The sequence below is a fragment of the Patella vulgata genome, chromosome 5, assembly GCF_932274485.2.
Source record: "Patella vulgata chromosome 5, xgPatVulg1.2, whole genome shotgun sequence".
Classification (NCBI taxonomy): Eukaryota; Metazoa; Mollusca; class Gastropoda; family Patellidae; genus Patella; species Patella vulgata.
Genome location: NC_065883.2, coordinates 68,899,773 through 68,922,567, shown reverse-complemented (window position 1 = coordinate 68,922,567; position 22,795 = coordinate 68,899,773). Strand labels below are relative to the sequence as shown.

General features: G+C 38.5%; 1 protein-coding gene across 2 annotated transcripts in view; it reads right to left on the bottom strand.

Annotated features, from left to right (window-relative positions):
• LOC126821750 (serine/threonine-protein phosphatase 6 regulatory ankyrin repeat subunit B) overlaps positions 1-22,037 on the bottom strand; it is a 35,370-nt gene extending 13,333 nt beyond the window's left edge. Inside the window, exons 1-8 of one of the 2 annotated variants that reach the window (XM_050550237.2) lie at positions 21,774-22,037; positions 12,054-14,988; positions 8,781-8,971; positions 6,836-7,052; positions 5,916-6,174; positions 4,810-5,046; positions 3,872-3,946; positions 3,411-3,609 (exon numbers count right to left, since the gene is read on the bottom strand). In XM_050550237.2, coding sequence (XP_050406194.1) covers positions 3,411-3,609; positions 3,872-3,946; positions 4,810-5,046; positions 5,916-6,174; positions 6,836-7,052; positions 8,781-8,971; positions 12,054-12,485 — 1,610 coding nt within the window. In that variant the 5' untranslated portion in view covers positions 12,486-14,988; positions 21,774-22,037. Of the gene's footprint in view, positions 1-3,410; positions 3,610-3,871; positions 3,947-4,809; positions 5,047-5,915; positions 6,175-6,835; positions 7,053-8,780; positions 8,972-12,053; positions 14,989-21,058; positions 21,129-21,773 lie in introns of those variants that run through there. The other variant, XM_056101329.1, reaches the window with a different exon arrangement.
• Between the last annotated feature and the right edge of the window lie 758 nt (positions 22,038-22,795).

Genomic DNA, 22,795 nt, shown 5'->3' with positions numbered 1-22,795 from the left:
AGAAAGACATCTATAATTCTATTTCAGTAATTCGCTTGCGCGTAGGGGCCTTTACGTGCGGAGGAGGGGGCGGAGGCCCCGGAGAAATCCCACGAGGTTGGACAGGCGACCCAACTCCTTGTCACGCAAAAGAGGAGAATCGAAACCATTCAAATTGACTCAAAGACAGACTTAGGCTCTAAAGCGCAAGCGTTAGACTATTCGGCCACCCAACCACCACCCAAACACCCTTATTTGACCACCCAACCCTTATTTGGCCACTCAACCACCCTTATTGGGCACCCAACCACCCATGTCGAATTGTATGCACCATGATTACCATTCATATACATTGAGGGCGCCGGGATGGCTTAGTAAATAAGACGTTCGCTCTTTGGCTAGAAGATCTCGGTTCGATCCAGATGTCGCCCCCCCCCCCCCCTTGTCAGTCGTACAGGACGGAGGGGTTGGCAAAGAACATTGTCTAGTCGTTCGGAAGTAACACAATAGCGAGTATTAGGAATATTAGGAACCTGGCAGGTGAAAATGCTGGTATAAAAAATGAAAGCTATCTACTTAGATACGGCATGAATAGACACGACTATAAGATTTATATAGAAACATATTGTACCCTTTATAATGTTTTCACCTGGACTATTACCTGACTTTGTATTAGATATATAGATAAAGGTATTTGGGAGACATTCTACTATTGTATATTTAATATATTTCTATATATATATATATATATATATATATATATATATATATATATATATATATATATATATATATATATATATATTATGATTGTTATCAATCGACTCTAGCAACCGACACTTGTACATGTATTATTCATGTATACACTATGCACTGATATTAAAACCTGATAGTGCACCCCGGCCCCGAGTTCACAAAACATATTCTCAGACTTAAAGATACATTATGGTAGGTAAGATAAAGAGTTGGCAGTTCTCACTAAAATTGTTAAAAACTAGATAATGTAAACTTTAAGTGGCATTTAGTAATTGAACAGTAACACACTAGCACTATTTATGGAATAACAATTACTGGTTTATTAACATGCAACGTTTCAACGATGATACTCTCATCTTTATCAAACGTTGCATGTTAATAAACCAGTGATTGTTATTCCATAAATAGTGTTAGTGTGTTAGATAATGTAAAGGTAATTTTCTGAAAATTTCAATCAAATTGATCCACTATGGACCGAGAATTAAGCGATTGAAATTTCGGCCTAGCCTAGATCATCATTACTAAAGTCTGTACGATAAAAAACATAGTCTCGATCATCCATTTGATCATCAAATTATGAATGGAAGTCGAGCAGCAAATGGGATCATAATCCAGTAAATTTCGCAGGCTAGCGATGCCATCGATAGTTGACTATGGTCTGGATAAGTTAATTAATGTCTAATTAATAATTGAGATCACATTTCAGTCCTAAAGAAAGACCTGTAATTGGCAGATTTAGCTCTTGCATAATGTATGTTTAGGTATTTTCTGAACTTTCAATCACTGTTTATGAGAAATATCCTTGATCGAGAAACACAAATCTTTGCACATATTTGCTTATTGGTGTATTGGATACATTTAAACAACAAAAGTTTTATAAAAAGCTATATTTTAGTTAAAATAAGGCGAACAATTCTGAGTAAATGAGTCGCAACGCATACAATAATGTAATATGAATGTATATAAATTGATTTACATTCAAGGTTTCTTTTTTACTGTAATTTCTAATCAGTGAGGTTCGGCGACATACGCCAGTATTCTCAATCGAATTTCAATCTCTAGCTTCTGGTTATTCCAGTGTACGCCGATAGTATTTATTGGGCATGCTCTCCAGATAAGAATATAGCGTCACCGCTTGACATGACTTGTGGAATATGACTAGCCTCATTTTTCGAGTCCTTTATTAAAAATAGTGCTGAAACGCATTATGGTACACGATTCGTGTACCAATGGTAAAATGTTTATTTTGTCTTAAATATTGGATATCAGAAGGCCATCCTTTCCCGGTAAGATCACAATATCAATGTTGATTTAAACCGACAAATAAATCGTGTTTTCAATGTCGAAGAATTTGGATGATATTGAGTTAGAGACTTAGCTACTTTAAGTCTGAGAATGCTTTGATAACTCGGGGCCTGATAATATAATTAATATCATTTGAACAATGAGTATATAATCCGCTGATATATATTTTCTTTCAAAATTGAGTCAACTGGCGTAGTTTCGATTCCCCGGTTGTACGTGACAAGGCGTAAGGTCGCCTGTCTAACCTCGTGGGTTTTCTCCGGGTTCTACATGTGTGCTTTGATATCATAATATAAGTAATAATATATTAAAGAAAGGCTTACAGTCCGTGTATATACTACTGACTTATATTTTCTTTTAAAAATACATTAGTCAACACATTCTGTACATGGGACATTAGACCATTTAACAAAGAAATGAAATGAAATGGGGTATAACGTCCTACTGTTCTGCGCCGAACTGGGCTAATGAAGACGGGCATATGCCATACAGTGTGCTATGAGGGGAATTTTTGCCCGGACAGCGGCACTACGGCCTACTATTAATTCCAACTGTCAAGTGATCTTTTACGTGCACGCCAATTTGTACACGGGACATCGGTTTTCGTCTCATCCGAATGACTAGATAGCTGTCCCTGTCAGGCCCTCCATCCTGCATCACTGACAAGGGAGAACCACGCCGGGAAATCTGAATGAACTTTCTCGGCCAATGCAGGGGTCGGACACCCGACCTCCAGGCTAGCGAGCCAGATTTAACAAAGAACTAAAGGCAATTAAACACATTGTACATATGGGTTGTATTATAGCGGTATAACTTCGGGGTGTATTAAAGTGGTATTATCACTCTCACCAAGACAATAGATGTAAATAATTTCATATAGTCTCGATTAACTAATCAAAAATCCAAAGCATTTTTCAAGAGCGTTCACTTATTCATTTCAATATTTGTTCGATATCATTGTAGCGTCAATTCACAATCGATGTATATCCACTTTTTTTTATTCTATTTCATGTTACTCAACGTTTTGACTAATGCCCCATTTAATATTACCCATTTAATATTACCCAACGTTTTGACTAATGTCCCGTTTAATGTTACCCAACGTTTTGACTAATGCCCCGTTTCGTATTACCCAACGTTTTGACTAATGCCCTGTTTCATATTATCCAACGTTTTGACTAATTCCCTGTTTCATATTATCCATCGTTAAGACTAATGTTCCATTTAATATTACCCAACGCTTTAACGTGGTCCCATTTTATATTACCCAACGTTGTCACTAAGAAACCGGCATAACCAGCGGTTACTGAGCCGGCATCTTACTCACTGAGTCACGGCGGATCCGGATAAATAAGGAAATAGATACTCACGTTCTGCCTCTAGTATCAAGATGAGAGAGATTAGCACCAAGTTCTATTAATAGTTTCATACACTCCATATTTCCTAATGTTATAGCATAGAATAAAGCTGTACAATGGTTTCTATCTACGCTGTCTACTTTTACTTTGTGTTCTTTAATTAAACAATGTAGTATTGCTGTGTGACCCCTGCTCGCAGCACAATGCACAGCTGAAATTATCATATGAATTAAAAGTCTGAGATCAATGTACAGAATTATATAAACGGTCAATTCTCTGTTTTTACCAGGGCGATGACATGGGGTAGGTCCAGGGTTAGCCCTGTTTACATCTCCTGACCTATGGCGAATAATTGAGCTGACCTTATCATTTAGCACTAACCGGCATTTGCCATAGCGCCCACCGCAGCTCTTGACGACTCAGATTATCATTGTCTTGAGATATATTGTAGACTTTATTTATGATAAACAAACCTGTTAATCCGTGTTTATCTACTATATTAACATCAGCTCCAGCTTCTATCAATATTATACAGGCTTCTGTATTACCTGGAAAATACAGATAATAAAACATGTTTTTACGTTAGAAGTAAACGATTTCCCGACTTTCGTTACAGTGGCAAATAATTCTTACCTTCATTTTATCTTCCATATAAGTATATATTGGGTGGTTAGACCATTGGTTGATGGTCGATTAGCGTTACAGCAATTGAAGGACACTATTGTGATTCTATCTGATTAAAATGATATAATTCGAAGTTATGCTACGATTAACCTTCAATTAAAGGAGCTAAATCGCTAATAATTGGGATCTAGAATTTGATACCAATGAGTCGCAACGCATATAATATTATAATATGAATTTATATGAACTGATTTACATTCAATCGTTTCCGTTTTTACCCTAATTTCAAATCAAATATATTCGGCGAAATACGCCAGAAGTCTCGATCGAATGGCAATCTCTAGCATCTGGTGATTCCAGTCTACACCGATAGTATTTATTGCGAATGTTCTCCCGATAAGAATATGTTGTCACCGTTTGACATGACTTGTGGAATATGTCTAGCCTCGTTCTTCGAGTTCCTTGTTATAAATGTCGCTGAAACGCATTATGGTACACGATTCGTGTACCAATGGTAAAATGTTTATTTTGTCTTAAATATTGAATATCAGAATTTCATCTTTTCCCGGTAAGATCACAACATCATTATTGATTAAACTGATAAATAACCCGTGTTTTCAATGTCAAAGACTTGGGATGATATTGAGTTAGAGACTTAGCTACTTTAAGCACAAGTTGTTAGTATGATTTTAGCTGGTTGGGTAACAGGGGAAATCACTCTTGTAAATTTTCGATGTAATAAATCATATTTTGTCTATATTATATTAATACATAATATAAAATTTACCTGCACTGGCTGCCCATAGTACCGGTGTTCTCCCATCATCATCTTTAGCATTTACTGCTGAATCATGTTGTAGCAGCATCCGTAACACATCTGTTCCGTCTTCACACGTTTCTTGCGTTCCATCCGGTTCTACTACCTGAGCGGCGTAATGTAACGGAGATGCTTTATGCGCATCCGGAGTGTGGATATTAGCACCATATTTTATTAAGATTCTTAGCACTTCCGATAGACCCCTCACTGCAAATATGAACAAAAGATATTTAGATAAGAACAGAGGGAAATACAATCAGACAATTGAAATACATTCAGATAATTGATATACATTCTGGTAAATGAAATACATTCAGATAATGAAATACATTCAGATAATGAAATATATTCAGATATATGAAATACAACAGGGTTTACCCATCTAGCATACGTCATCTAGTGTGCTATGAGGGAAATTTGCCTGGACAGCAGCGTTTCCGCTTACTCCAGATCGAATTGCATCTATCCTTTGCGTGCACTGCAGCATCTACTCTTAACCTCGACTATTCGCCCTGTCCGAGCGACTAGAAACTGTTCCTTGACAGGTATTTCGTAATGCACCACCCGTAGAAGGCAGATAACACCGGATAATCAACTGGAACTTTCTCGGTCAAGAACGGTGTCGAACGCCGGACCAGCTGGCTATCTTCATCCACTAAGCCACCGTGGCTTCCTTATTCGAATAAATACCGAATTCGTCCCGTATTGATATTTAGCATGGGTATAGTATAATATAATTTATATTTAGCGGTAATGCCTGGACAACGAATTCTTGGTAGATCACGTGTTCTTGTTCGGCGCTTTCAAATGGCCAGATGTCATCAAGGCCCCCATTCCGCAACCCACAATGTAAAATGTCACCAACGCGAATACCAAGTCCCAAGGGTTCTTATATACGTGCATGCCATTACAGGAACGGTGATTGGGAATTCCTTAGATTCTTCGCAATTGTCTTTTCAATTTCAGCAATCAAAACAAGAGCGTCTGTCTTCAAAACAGTTTGATTGACAGACCATTAACGTCAATTGAAACGTGCCTTAAATCACAAGAACATGCACTTTGGAATTTCTACTTACCCGTTGCCCAATGAGCAACCGTGTGTTTAGCGTGATCCTGGCACGTGAGGTCAGCGCCTCGTTTTAACAACAGTCTTATAAGAGGTATGTTACCAGTTATAACGGCGAGGTGGAGCGGGTTCAACCCTTCATAATCCTCTATATTCAATAATGAGGGATCTTTACGGAGTACCAACTCGGCACATCGAGTATCTTCTAGATTATCAGCACAGTGATGAAGAGCTGTTCTTTTACATTTATCTCTGAGAGACACAGATGCCTAGTACAAATAAACAAACAGAATATAATTATAGTTTAAAACCGGGGTGGTCGACCAGTGGTACAAGGGACACACAGTAAAATGTAAAAAAAAGAACAAAGAGAGAGAGAAATGAGGTTTAGCTTCCACTCGACACAAACTAGGTCATTTTGGGACTAGCATATGGTACAATTTTATTTCAGAAATACTTCTTGCACATACATCCGGGGAATAGAAACCACGCCAGTTGATTCCATGACAGAGCTTATGATACCCCGCGCACGTGCTAACCATTCGACCATCCAAATAAGTCACAGGCATGGTAATTGATAAATACACCGAAGATACAGTAAGATAAAATATACATAAACATTGCACAACAATGATTATAAATTTATAATTATGTAAATAAGTATAGGTACAAAGGTCAGCCAGCAGAGAATGACAGCCGACAACAGAGATTCTCAATGAATTGTATATTTGGTCGTTGGGGTACCCCCCCCCTTCTCTCTCTCTGTCTCTCTCTCTCTCTCTCTCTCTCTCTCTCTCTCTCTCGTGACTTGTGTTGTTACCGAAAGGACTTTAATCCAAAGACGCTAGAATCAGACTCCTCAATGACCTTAAAATGTAAGGCATTATAGAAGTTCTAATTAAGAACTAGACATATGAAAGCAGTACTCACTCCTCGGTCCACCAGTATCTTTAAATGTTCGAAATTACCATTCTGACACGCCGTGATCACCGCTGAGGCGCCTTCTGCATCCGGCATGTTTACCACGGATAACGGAATATCCGGAAGTACTTTAAATATTGTTTTTAGATAATCCGGACTAGGAACAGCACAGCATCTATGGATTATTGTTGTTTTCCGGTGGTCCGAGATCCTGATATCAGCTTTCCTGTTAAATAGAGAGAATTAAATGGTTTTAAACGTCCACTTGATATAAACAAGCTCATTTCGAGACTAACACATGGTTCAATTTTTCTTCAATATTTAGCATGTGGATGGAAGTCTTTTGCTGTGGAATGAAACCGGGGGACCCGTGGAATATATCTGTGTAGTCAGAAACTACGCCACTTAACTCAATGACAGACCATTCGACGACCACCAAGACCACCCGTTCTATACAAGAATGAAAAATCGAAATCGATATTAAGGAATTATTTCGATTGTTAATATTATTTCGAATTGAACTTTAATATCAAGGACCCTATGTCACTGGCAGTTCCGCATTAAATTCCTATGTTGGCTGAGCTAGGCTAATTTTCACTTATGGTGCTGGAGAGAAAAGGGGACGAAAACGAAAAACCGAGTTCCATGTACAAATTGGCGTGCACGTAAAAGAACCCCTGACAGTTGAAATTCGAGTGGGCCACAGTGCCGCTGCCCCGGCAAAAGTTAACTCATAGCACATTCTATGGCGTATGTCCGTCTTCATTAGCCCAGTCAGAGCTGAACAGTAGGGTAGGACGAGGACGTTAAACCCATGACATTTTCCTTTTGATATACATCTAGTCAACCAAGAGAAAAAGAGAGAAATGGGGTTTAACGTCCACTCGACATGTCATTTCGGGACTAACATATGGTTTAATTTTATTTCAACAATTTGCTTACGCGTAGGGTTCTTTAGCATTGTTCCCCTTGTCAATGATGCAGGACGGAGGTCCTGACAAGGACAGCTGTCTAGTCGTTAGGATGGGACGAAAACCCGAGGTCCCGTGTACACATTGGTGTGCACGTAAAAGATCCCTTGGCAGTTGAAATTCGATGTAAGAGTAAGCCGTAGCGCCGCTGCCCGGACAAAATTTCCTTCATAGCACACTGTATAGCGTATGCCCGTCTTCATTAGCCCAGTTTAGGAGCAGAACAGTAGGACGTTAAACCCCATTTCATTTCATTTCATTTCTTTAGCAGTGGGGGGAAACCGGGGGACCCGAAGAAAACCCACGAGGTTGGACGGGCGACCCTACTCCTTGTCACATACAACCGGTGTATTGAAACCCCGCCAGTTGACTCAATGACAGACCTAATGATACAACGCGCACGTGCTAACCATTGGATGGCCGAATGATTAGCATGTGCGCGCTGTATCATTGAGTCAACTGGCGTGGTTTCGAATCCCCGGTTTTACATGACAAGGAGTAGGGTCGCCTGTCCAACCTCGTTTGTTTTCTCCGGGTCCTCCGGTTTCCTACCACTGCTAAAGACCCCTACGCGCAAGTGCATTATTGAAATAAAATAATTAAACCATATGTTAGTCCCGAAATGACCTGGTCTGTGTCGAGTGGACGTTAAACCCCATCTCTCTCTCTATAATGAAACGGTTACTCTTTCTAGAACACCTGATACCACGTAATTGGAAATATAAGTAGGTCGTAATGAAATGAATAAATAAACTGATAATCAATATAAATATGTCAAGGAAAGATAAATGACATTCCAGAATACAAAACAACCCACACACACAAAGGAAACATAACTTGCTTTCAACAATTAAACCAAAATCAAGAACAAAACCATTAATAAATAATCTATAAACTCTAGAACATAAAAACAGTTTATGGTAATCAATAAATAGTTTATGAAGTTTAATTCAGAACAAAATGAGATTGAATAAAAGACTTACTCAAGCATATCTTCAAAGAGATCGAGTTGGTTGAGAAACAAGGCATAATACAAGGCTGATCTCTGTGATCGTTTTTCTTGTGTGTTTATATTAGCCCCTCCTGACAATAACAATCTACACATCTCATATTCACCTTTCTGTAGTGACATGACTATAGGAGGGGTCCCAGAAACATCCGGTACATTCACGATCTGAAAAAAATAAACATCATAGGAATAGGCTTACTCATACCTCATACCATTTCTTATTTTGGAAGTGTCCTGGATACTCTCGGTATATTCGTACTAAAAATAATAATATAAAAATACGTCCAGTTACAAAAAAAAAATCATTGTCTGGGATATCATCCTCGGCGGAAGCGGACATTACGCCCCTTGAACGAGCGAATAAAAGAAAACCAACCACGTTTACTTCTTCCTTCTGATATATGGGAGCCACGGTGGCTAAGTGGGTAAGACGCTGGCTCGCTAGCCTGGAGATCGCGGGTTCGATCTCTGCATTGGCCGAAAAAGTTCATCGGGATTTTCCGGCGTGGTTTGCCTTTGTCATTGATGCCGGACGGAGGGCCTAACAGGGACAGCTGTCTAGTCATTTGGATGGGACCAAAAACCGAGGTCCCGTGTATATATTGGCTACACGTGAAAGATCTCTTGGCAGTTGGAATTCGATATAAGAGTAGGCTACAGTTCCACTGCCCGGGAAAGATTTCCCACATAGCAGACTGTATGGCGTGTGCCCATCTTCATTAGGTGAACAGTAGTACGATAAACCTCATTTCATTTTCCTTCTGATATTCATTCAGTAAGTCATACGCTTACTGTCTGCCCTTAATATGGGTCGTCAGACGTTATACTGCATATATAATGAAACCCTTACTCTTTCTAGAACACCCGATACCACGTTTTATTTAGGTAGTGCACATACCCATCCTAATTTAGTTTTACCGTTCAAGCTCTTTGACCGTTCGGGAATGACATTAGTAAACACTTAAACTATTGGCTTTTAAAAGTAAATACATATACCAGCTGGAGGTTAACGTGCGCTTCCACCTCGATCTTTATCGCAGACCAGAAAGTCAACTACTTCTTCAAAGATACGTCGAAAAATTACTGCTTCTACTACTGCTGCTACTGCTACTACTATTACTACTGGGGGTTAACGTCCGCTTCCACCTAATTTGATATAGCAGACTAGTAGGACATAAGGAGGTAAACACCAAATCGTATTTATATGGATGTTGAGTTTCTCTCCGCAATAACACAACTGTTTAAATTAGAAAATGTCCACCACATGTCCAAGGTGAGCGATAAAAAAGATGCATCCTCACTGTATATCACACCTGACTTCTAACAGATAGTCTATTCCCTTTACTGTAATCCTCAACACCCGTCCAGCAGAGTGAGTGATTAAACTGATTGATGAGTAAATTATATGGAAGTGCTGTTAATCTTTTAATCTCAGCTCCATTCATTTCCTAATTACTGAGGTTTGAAAGCTGGTTGGGCTTTGAGGATAGAGAGAGAGAGAGAGAGAGAGAGAGAGACATAAATACAGACAGACACGACGGACAGAGACAGAGACAGGGGGTAACGTTCACTCGACCCCCCCCCCCCACACACACACACACCAAACCAAACAACTTGCACGAGTGACAAGACGTAATTCAATTCTCATAACACACAGAATACCAAAGTTTGTTTACATATCTAATAATGGTTATAACCATGTTTTAAGTATGTTATGTCGCGTGCAGTGGTGTTAATCCCTATAATCCCCCTATCCCGTGTTAATCCTAACTCTTCATACTATATGGGATAAGCGGTTATAGACGGGTTTAGACATACCAGGTTACGTCATCACAGTATGCCATCATTACCGTGAAATAACCCGTCAATCATGAAGTGAAATGGGGTTTAACGTCCTACTGCTCTGCTCCTAATGAAGGCGGGCATACGCCATAGTGTGCTATGAGGGAAATTTTGCCCGGGCAGCGGCGCTACGGCCTACTCTTATATCGAATTACAACTGCCAAGGGATCTTTTACGTGCATTCCAATGTATACACGGGACCTCTGTTTCGTCTCATCCGAAGGATTAAACAGCTGTTCTTGTCAGGACCTCCATCCTGCACCACTGACAAGGGGAAACCACGCCGAAGAACCCGTCAATCATACAATAAACATGGTGTCTAATTGATAATCAGTTCCTATCTCCGATATCACTACTGAGCAAGCAGACGTTGAAGTGGGGTGTTGAGATGGTCTAGTGGTCTAGAGTGCCGCGCTTCGGGCTCTAGCTGGCCGGTCACCTATGGCATGCGGTAGTGGTTTCGATCTCTGATTTCAGCCTATGTGGCTTGATGATAGGGGCGCATTCTCAACCTCTTGGTTTTACTCCGGGTATTCCGGTTTCATCCCACAGGAAAGGCCACTGCGCGTGTGCTAAGCCTAATAAAATAAGACAGCTTGTTTGTGATATCACCCTCGGTGGAACGGACGTCAAACACCAATAAATATATATTTCCGAACATTTTACTACTGGTACACCCCCGGGAACATTCTAAAAATCTCCGAATATCAACAAAGCTATATTAAAGTTAACTTGAACGTGGAACCCAAAATGTTAGAAACACAAGCTGAAACGACCCATGGCCAATTTCGTCTCTAAGATCCTTTTGCTAATAAATTAACTGTTAGAGATAGTTTTGTATTAACCAATAACCAATATAAGCACATGCTTAGACTACTCGACACCCCAACCCTACGCACAAGCGAATTATTGAAATAAAATTGAACCATATTTAAGTTTTGATTCATTTCAAAATATATAAAAAAAATATTTTACGGTTTAGTATCGTTTAGATTTATAATTACCAGGGCGCCATAATCTCTTCAATTACACTCTAACAGAGGGCGACTCGTTAATGGGAAGAAGAAGAAGTTAGGGCCCCGAAAGGTTTGGTGCATAAGGCGTTGGCTGGTGTCCCCTTGTCAGTGGTGCGAGACGGAAGCCTTGCAAGGAAATGCACCCAGCTGTTCGGATGGGACGACAAACCGTGTTTCCGTTCATAACATCGACAGTACTTTAAAGAACCTCTGATAGGAGGAGGTGGTAGCGCTGCTGTCAGAGCAAAAATTCCTTCCACCACAGCACACTGCATGGCGTATGCCCGAGTTCATGAGTCATGTTGGTACGGCGATGCAGGACGCTAACCCCATTTCATCCCACCCCACGCTCCTCCTTCACGGGTAAAACAGACACAGGTAATACTTACATGTGGTTGTAGTTTAAGAATAACTCCAGCACACTCCATGTCTCCTGTTCTAACAGCCCAATGAAAGGGATTCAAACCATTTTGATCACGTAATTTACAATCAGCTCCTAATTCTACCAAGATGGACACCAAGGAATCATTCTTATTTTCCACAGCCCAATGTAAACACGTCCTTTCCGACTTATCGCGGAAGTTTAGATTAGCTCCGACAGCCGCAAAAGATTTCACGCACCACCCGAACCCTTCTCCTGGTTCGCAAACGATCGATCCAGCGGCTTTCACACATTCTATGATCGGAGTCGTACCCGTTGACTCATCAGGTTCGTTAATCCGTTGTTTGACCGCTTTCGTGTTCGTATCTGTAAGAAATTTCTTCAGTTGTTTGTGATTCCCTTTTCCGGCAAGTTGTCTTAATTTGTTTCTAGTTTCCATTGTTAGTCATTATCCTCAATTCCCAACACTTCGCAAAAAGGTAGAAAACAAATTTCGATCTGTTATACAGAAAAAATAAGAGGTTTTTTTCTTTGACAGTGTAACAAATTATATTAACTACGACACAGTTGTCTTCTAAAACTAGCGTTAATCAATATCCTAAATTACCACCACTTCGAAAACAAATTTCAATCTGTTATACAGAAAAAATACAGTTACCTTTTCTTTGACAGTGTAACAAATTATATTAACGTACGACACAGTTGTCTTCTAAAACTCGCGTGTCGTGTTGAACGCGGTATGTAACACATCGGTTGCAAAGTCAATTTTAAATATGGCCAATTACATGTTTTCTTTAAACTCTTGGTTCGTTAGTTTCTAAGAAACATTATAAGAATACTTTTATCAAATATTAAAATAGCTTCTATTGTGTCACATCGTTGCACATTATTGTCTTTTGTTTTCTATATATGGCGAGCAGTCAACCGAGAATGCTTGAATTCCATTAGTCGCGTATGAGATCACAACATTAAGGAAATATCATTGCCGAGAATGTAATGTATTGACAAGAAATGTTGAGGGTGAACCGTATACTTGAATCCAGATGAGCATCAGTCAGCCATGTCTACGTCACTTTCTTGTCGGTGATATCACTTCGGTGGAAGCGACTGTTAAATAAAGCATACACAGACACGGGTCACATTCTATGTGAATACTTATAGTAAACAGCTACTATTGCAGCATTAACACTAATGGATTTAATCATCTTTTTTCATTATAATTCGTTCTTTTGTTTTGATATTTTGTCTTCAGTTGTGATATTCTGTCCTTTGTTTTGTTATTCTGTCTTTTGTTGTGATATTCTGTCTTTTGTTGTGATATTCTGTTTTTTGTCTTTTGTTTTGATATTTTGTCTTTTGTTGTGATATTCTGTCTTCTATTGTGTTTTTCTGTCTTTTGTCTTTTGTTGTGTAATTCTGTCTTTTGATTGATATTCGTTTTTTGGGGTTTTTTATTCGTTGTTTTGTTGTAATATTCGTTCTTGTGGTTTTTTTTTCTTTTCTTTTTGTTTTGTCTTTCTTTTGTTGTGATATTGTCTTTTAGTTCTAGATATTATTCTCAGTTTTAATTCATGTAAGTGAAAGTGGGGCTACGCAAATTTTGCAATAACAACGGCAATAACAACAATGATTATAATAATAATAACAACGATAACAACGGTAATAAGCAAAATCCTTAAACAGACTGATTTGACTGCTTTTCGGATAAACATTTATAGGAAGCTTTAAGATCCAAAGATAGTGCTAAGTTTCAAAACCAATGAACTAGTTGAATTAATTCAACGAGTAATTTGAAATTGGAATGTTGATTAATTCAACGAGTAATTTGAGATTGGAATGATGATTAATTCAACGAGTAATTTGAAATTTGGATGTTCATGAATTCAACGAGTAATTTGAAATTTGGATGTTGATTAATTCAACGAGTAATTTGAAAACACACATTGACACAGACTCTATAAACTTGCCTCGATATATTACGTCATCATCCACACGAAACACAATTAGATTCTAATCAAATCGAACGAGCGAAGAGTTCCTTCAGCGACTTTCTTTTTCGAATTTCCCAGATGAAATATTGCCTAATCAACACAAAACACGTTTAGATCCTTAACTCTGCATTCACCACATCCAATATTTCATTTTTGTCGCATTTCTTCATTGAAATGTCTCCTAACCCACTGAAACGTTTCTTGGGGCATTATCTTTGTTTTATACACACCAAACGTTGATTCTATAAGCATTAAAATGGTTCTTAATCCATTCAACACACCTAAGAGTTCCTTCTACGAGGGTTATTGTCCAAATGCTTCACTGAAAATGTTTCAAATCCATTAAACGCTAAATATCCTTATATTCGCATTCAACACATCCAAGATTTCATTCTACGATCTTTTTTGTCAAATATCTTGATTTTAATGTTTGCTTATCCACTCAAAGGTACTTAGGTCGTTTTCTTTGCAATTGAAACCACCAAGAATTCTTTCTGCGAGCTGTTCTGTCAAATGTCTTACTTGAAATGTTTCTTAATTCACTGAACGACAGTTAGAGCGCTTTCCTTACATTCAACACACCCATTTCTGTCGCATTTCTACACTGAAATGTTTCCTAATTCATTGAACGTTCCTTCGATCGTTCTATTTGCATTCAACGTATTCAAGAGTTCATTTTTGTCGAATTTCTTCACTGGAATGTTTCCTAATTCACTGCACGATAGTTCGATCTTTTTCCATGCATTCAATACATCCTAGGGTTCATCTATGTCGAATATCTTCACTGGAATGTTTCCTAATCCCTTTAACGTTAGTTATATTTTTATCTTTAAATTAAATCCGCTGCCAGAATATCTGTTAATGTCCTGTTTAAATGTCGATCAGACTGAAGGAGAAGTACTGATCACATTCTTGTCGTTAAAATAGAATGTCAACATACAATGGAAGCATCTGAAATATAAATTATATATTAGACCTATGCGTATATAATCAATATTGTAATTATCTGTGTTAATTAACTATAAATATGTTGTTTTTATAAGAGAATGATGTAATAGGTATATATGGTAGACACTGGTATTACAACATACACCTTGTATATTAGTTGTATATATATATATATATATATATATATATATATATATATATATATATATATATATATATCAATGTATATATAATAATGTTGCTTATATTGGCAATAGTAATAATAATAATGAGAGAGAGAGAGAGAGATGCGCGTAGGGGCCTTTAGCAGTGGGGGGAAAATCGGAGGACCCAGAGGAAACCCACGAGGTAGGACAAAGTGAGAGTTTAAAGTCCACTCGACACCAACAAGGTCATTTCGGGACTAAGATATGGTATAATATTATATCAATAATTCGCTTGCGCGTAGGGGTCTTTAGCAATGGGAAGAAACCGGATGACCCGGAGAAAACACAGAGAGATGCGCCTAGGGGCCTTTAGCAGTGTGTGTGTGTGGGGGGGGGGGAATCGGAGGACCCAGAGAAAACCCACGAGGTAGGACAAAGTGAGAGTTTAACGTCCACTCGACACAGACTAGGCCATTTCGGGAATAACATCTGGTTCAATTTTATTTCAATAATTGACTTACACGTAGGGGTCTTAAGCAATGGGAGGAAACCGGATAACCCGGAGAAAACCCACGAGGTTGGACAGGCGACCCTACTCCTTGTCACTTATATTCGGGGAATCGAAACCACGCCATTTGACTCAATGACAGACATTATTATACAACGCGCATGAGCTAACCATTTGGCCATGCAACCCCCCCCCCCCCCTTCTGATAATGTATGAATGAAATGGTATTTAAGTAACGTCTTTTTTCCTGCACAAATCAGGCTATTGAATACAAGAATATCCCATGACGTGTGCTATAAGGGCAATGTTTTTCGGACAGCAACTGCATTCCAGCTGTAAAGGATTCTTTTACATGCACACCATGGTCCACGCCCTGCACCACTGACAAGGAGGAACCACGCTGGAAAATCCTGGGGAACCGTCTCGGCCAAACAAGGGCTCCTGGTTAGTAAGTCAGCTCCTCACTCAATGGGAGCCACGGTGACTCAGTGAGTAAAATTTTGGCTCGCTAGCCTGGAGGTCGCGTGTTCGATCCCTGCTTTGGCCGAGAAAGTTCATCGGGATTATTTGGGGTTGTTCCTCCTTGTCAGTGGTGCAGGACAGAGGGCCTGGCTTAAGGGACAACGTGTAGTCGTTCGGATGGGACGAAAAACCGAAGTCCCGTGTACACATTGGCGTGCACGTAAACAATCCCTTGGCAGTTGGAATTTGATATAAGAGTAGGCCATAGTGCCACTGTCCGAACAAAATGTCCCTCATAGTACACTGTATGGCGAAACCGGTCATCATTAGCCCAGTCGGAGCAGAACAGTAGGACGTTAAACCCCATTTCATTTTCATTTTCCTTACTCAGTGAGCCACAGCGGCTCCCATTTCTAGACGTATTTATTGTATAAATATATTAGCGACATTCGGTAAACAGATCGTTATTTGAATAATCATTGATTAATGGTACAATATTGTGTGTGTTGACATGTCTGGCAATTATCACCTGGTCGACACGTTCTTCATTTTATATTGCTTAAACATACATTATGCAAGAAGTAAATCTGCCTATTGCAGGTCTTTCTTTTGGCATGAAATGTTACATAAACTATTAATTAGACATTTATTAAAGATACATTATGGGAGATTCCATAAAGAGTTGGCAGTTCTCACTATAATAGTTAAAAACTAGATAATGTAAAGGCAATTTGCTGAAAATGTCATTCAAATTGATCCATAATGAACCGAGAACTAAGCGATTGAAATTTCCGCCTAGCCTCGATCATCATTCATAAAGTCAGTACGATAAACAGCATAGTCTCGATTATCCATTTAATCGTTAAATCGTGAAGGAAAGTTATGCAGTAAATTGGCTCATAATCCACTAAAGATCGTAGGCTAGAGATGCCATCTTGAGTTGATTATGGTCTGGATAAGTTAATTAATGTCTAATTAATAATTTAGATAACATTTCAGGCCTAAAGAAAGACCTGCAATAGACAGATTTAGCTCTTGCATAATGTATGTTTAACAAGAAAAAACCATAATCAACGTTCGATGCCATCTTATGTGTCCGATTTTCAACGGATAATCGAGACTTTGTTACTTTTCGCGATAGCGCTAACAATGACAATCGAGGCTACAAAGATTTTAAAATAATGTTTTGTCGGCTTAGAGTGAGGCAATTGACTGAAGTTTTCAGCATATTCCCTTTACATCGTCAAGTTCTTTATCTGATCTCCCATATTATAACAATAAATAATTCTGGCCCCGGTTTTCACGAAGCATTCTCAGAATTAAGTTAAGAATTTACTAAAAATTGTTCGCCTTAGTTTAACTAAAATATAGCATATAGCCCTTTATAAAATTTTTGTTGTTTTAATGTATCAAATACATCAATAAGAAACTATGTGCAAATTTCTGTGTTTCTGGATCAAAGATATTTCTCATAAAAAGTGATTGAAAGTTGAGTAAATTCTTAACGTAAGTCAAAGAATGCTTTGTCTTTGTCTTAGAGGCTGGAGTTTTTGAATTTTGAAATTATCGCTGTTACCATTTTTGTACAAGTTGGTCGACTTAATTTGAATAGAATAATTTAATTCGTATATTTCTAGATATTTCAAATTCTCTCCCTTTCTCACATTTCTGAATACCGTGCCCTATACTTGATTCTTAAGGGGGGGGGGGCTGAATGGTTAGCGTGTGCGCGCTGTATCATAAAGTCTGTCATTGAGTCAACTGGCGTGGTTTCGAATCCCCGATTGTACGTGATAGGGAGTAGGGTCCCCTGTCCAACCTCGTGGGTTTTCTCCGGGTCCTCCAGTTTCCTCCCACTGCTAAAGAACCCTACACGCAAGCGAATTATTGAAATAAAATTAAACCATATGTTAGTCCCGAAATGACCAAGTTTGTGTCGAGTGGACGTTAAACCCCATCTCTCTCTCTCGCTATCTCTCTCTCTCTTTCTCTCTTTCTCTCGATTCTTAGGGGAATCAACACATCTCTGTAGGTCATTGTGTTAGAATTAAACTAAAGCTAGAAACTATTTGACGGATTTTACGTCAGTGGGAAGCAAGTATCATTCCACTCAACCCATACGAAACTTACGCTATCTGTCACGAAGCTAGTTGACCGACATTCCTACTCTCTTTTTTACGATATGTTTTTCGAAAACGCTAAATTCATTTCGAGAATGTTGAGAAGTAGTAGCATTTATTCCGGTTCCATTTTAATGGGTAATGAAATTGGACATGTTTATTTGGTCTTAGTGGGTAAGAAACGGATTAGAACCTAAAAATTTACCAGTACACTAATTTTTCAATATGGCGACCATTAAGGACAGAGATCTATTCTCAAATTAGATAGTTCTCTGTGTGTAGAATGCACTTAACCTAATCTCTTCTTCACAATTGTATAACTTTACGTTACAAAGCCGCGTTAATATAATCACATAATTATACCATTATAAATTGTAATTTCCTTCTTAAATGAAGCCCACTCACGGTCAATATTATAATCAAACCTATATAATACTGTATAACATATTGTCACAAACGATGAATGTGGGGCCATTCCGTAGGGGTTATATATCAGACTACTAAATGTAGACAAGCGAGAGAGAGAGAGAGAGAGAGAGAGAGAGGGCTAACGTCCACTCGACACAAACTAGGTCATTTCGGGACTAACCTATGGTCCAATTCTATTTCAATAATTCGCTTGCGCGTAGGAGGAAACCGGAGGACCCGGAGAAAACCTACGAGGTTGGAAAGGCGACCCTACTCCTTGTCACGTACAACCGGGGATTCGAAACCACGCCAATTGACTCGATGACAGGCCTAATGATACAGCGCGCACGTGCTAACCATTGGACCGTCCAACTCCCCGATGTAGACAAGCAATCATAAGACCGGTAACTACAAACGTAATGTAGCGCGCCATCTACAGTTTGTCACTGTGAACCATCAGACGTTTTTTCCTTTGCCCACTATCAAAAGGAAATCTGGCTCGTAACCGGGGCCTGCTAGATAAGAAGCTAGCGCTATGCTTCAAAATGGCGCAGTGGGGCATCGGCTTTTCATCCCACCAAAACGGCAATACGTTCTTTCTTTGCACCACTAACAAGAGGAGATCTGACTCGAATCCGCGGCAACCAGACTCATTGAATCACCGCGGTACCTAAGCGAAATAAAGATTGTATATAAACATTAATCAAAGGGCTATTATAAAATCCAGTGTACCCTAGTGAAACTTTAACTACACTTTCAAATCGCAGCTTAACACTCACTCATTTCGGGAATGCTATGAGAATTAAACTTTCTGTTCACTGTGAATATAGCTTTTGTCTCACTGCGCTTTGAGCATGCCTTTAGATGGATGTGGCGCTCTACAAATGTATATTCATAGGCTAATCCCGAAATGGCCTAGTTTGTTGACGTTAGGGGGGTTGGATGGCCGAATGGTTAGCACGTGCGCGCTGAATCATAAGGCCTGTCATTGAGTCAACTAGCATGGTTACGAATCCTCGGTTGTACGTGACAAGGAGTAGGGTCAACTGTCTAACCTCGTGGGTTTTCTACGGGTCCTCCGGTTTCCTCCTACTGCTAAAGACCCCTACGCGCAAGCAAATTATTGAAATAAAATTAAACCATATGTTAGTCCCGAAATGACCTAGTTTGTGTCGAGTGGACGTTAAACCCCATTTCTCCCCCCCTCTCTCTCTCACACACACACATCTCGGGAAAGTAGGACGTTAAACCCGATTTTATTATCTCCCTTTATGTCTTTATACAAGTATAACCATATAAACCGGGATTATTCTTTGTGTTGTATATTGATATCTATTCAACATTTAACAATGGTTTTATTGGAAATTGATTTAAAAGTATTTATATTATGTTTATTTTACAATGAGACATTTCTTTATTTATTTTCATAGGTCTTAATGACACCAGGGAAAAAAATCTGATAAATTGCTGAACATTTCTCCGAACAATCGTTGACGTGTATTAAGGATTACGTTTATATGAGTATTTCAATAATGAATGTTTGTTAAAGAGCTGTTTTAATATTATGTTTGTAATCCACCATACCCCACCCACTTGATAATCGAATTATTAACGCCATGACTTGTTTCAGTCGGGATATTGTAAACTTAAATAGGGTCAATTTGTGAATTATATGTACTGGGTATTGTACCGAATAACATGCAAGATGCATTATTTGCTCATGTTAGATTTATATAAAGAGCGGTCCGTTCTTGCTATAAACATTAAAAAATAGATAATGCAAAATGAATATATTGAAATTTTCAATCAAATTACTTTATTCTGGTTTCCTCCCATCTAAAGACCCCTACGCGCAAGCGAATAATTGAAATATTGAACCATATGTTATTCCCGAAAATGATGTAGTTTGTGTCGACTGGACGTTAAACTCTCTCTCTCTCTCTCTCTCTCTCTCTCTTCTGAGTGTAGTTTTAAACACGTTAGTCCCGATTGCCAAGTAGCATCTCTACGATAATAAACACAGTCTTGACTATCCATTTTAACGTTAATCAATTATTAAATTGCGAGAGTGTTCTAATCCATTATATATTTCGACCATCCGATGGTCTAGATAGTTGATTATGGGCCTATCATGTGAATAAATATCTACATAATAATTTATATAACATTTGACACTAAAACAAAACCACAAAAAAATGGTAATGTTCGCAGAATTAGCTCTTACATAATACATCTTTAAGTATTAGTGGCTCAGGGATTAAGGCGATGGTTCACTAACCAGGGAGTTACGGGTTCGATTATATTTAAAGTTCTATAGATATTTATTGTAATTTGTTCTCCATCTTACGCACTTGAGTGAAGGGTGTGACCTCTAAGATCTGAGTATATGACGGCAACGGGGTCACAACGAAATTTAAAATGCACAGTACCATTTATTTTGGGGCCCTTTTCTCCTTTCTTCACCGTTCACTAGAACAATCAACACCGTTAACTAAAACAACCAACACCGTACACTAGAACAACACATATCGTTCACTAGAACAACCTATACCAATCAAAAAAACAATCGATACCGTTGACTTGAAATGTTATATATAATATACCATTCTTTTTGCTTTATCATTTTTATAATATAAATTCAATTGAATGAAATCTGAATATCTCTTTATTATATTGTAGGCGTACAATTATCGGTTAGAAACTATATAGTCTGTTATGATAGTGGACGCGTGCGGCTGGCCCCTAGGATACATTCACTTGATTTGATATTTGTTGTTTATTGCTTACAATGTCCGTGTACTTTGTGTCTTGTCCGCGGGTTTGTCTTTTCGGTTTGTTTGCGTGTAGTCCGATCTTCTTGTATGCACTTACTAATAGAATATCTTTTACACAGACACACATTAATCAATGACGTCACTCATTACGTAATATAACAGGGGGATTCCATGAGAAGATATGACCATCTTTACTACATAACGAACACAATTCCGCGTAAATCTCGCTTATTTTTTCATTTAAAAAAATCAATTTTATTAGTTCCGCTTTGTTAATAGGACATTGAATTACGAAATACCCAAGACGACAATTTTATAATAAAACTATGTTTCCGTTTATAATATAATATTATTATAATAACAAGCCTACCTTTACTGATGTGGTGCATCACGTTTATATCTCATGTATAATATTCCACAGTAAAATCAACATAACGGTAAACTCTGAATCGTGTCCATGAAACATAGAATCCGATCAAATACGTACACTAGAAAATAAAAGGACGACTCGAATATCCTTCAAACCAGTAAATTAAAACCTTAATTAAACTATATATAATTTATTACGATAGAGTCCACTCACACACAAACATATATATATAATATAATGCTTTAACCGGACGCCATTTTCAGTGAGCCGTATCAATCTACGAGTATCGGCGAGCTCGGATCTATATAATAGTTAACAACAAAACACAAGCGTTTGTGAATGGTTGGCAACAATTCATATTTATCTATGTGGTATTATTATAGATACTAGTGTAATATAGACGACTATTGTATGTCTTATGTATATTACCTTGTATATACCTACCTAGGTATATCGTATATATATATATATATATTACCTCGCATATACCTACCTAGGTATATCGTATATGTATTACCTCGCATATACCTACCTAGGTATATTTAATTATTATGAGTAACGTACGTACTGACATTCAATTTCAGTAAATTATTATATATTTATTTGTTTGGTTCATAATAACGCATATCGAGAGAGAGAGAGAGAGAAATGGGGTTTAACGTTCACTCGACACAAACTAGGTCATTTCGGGACTAACATATGGTTTAATTTTATTTCAATAATTCGCTTGCGTGTAGGGGTCTTTAGCAGTGGGAGGAAACTGGAGGACCCGGAGAAAACCCACGAGGTTGGACAGGCGACCCTACTCCTTGTCACGTACAACCGGGGATTCGAAACCACGCCAGTTGACTCAATGGCAGGCCTTGTGATACAGCACGCACGTGCTAACCATTCGGCCATCCAACCTCCCATAACGCATATCATGCCCTGTGTACGAAGAGTGTCATATAGTGTATACCTCGCATATTACCTAGTATATAACATTCACACATAACGTACGTACTGACATTCAATTTCACTTT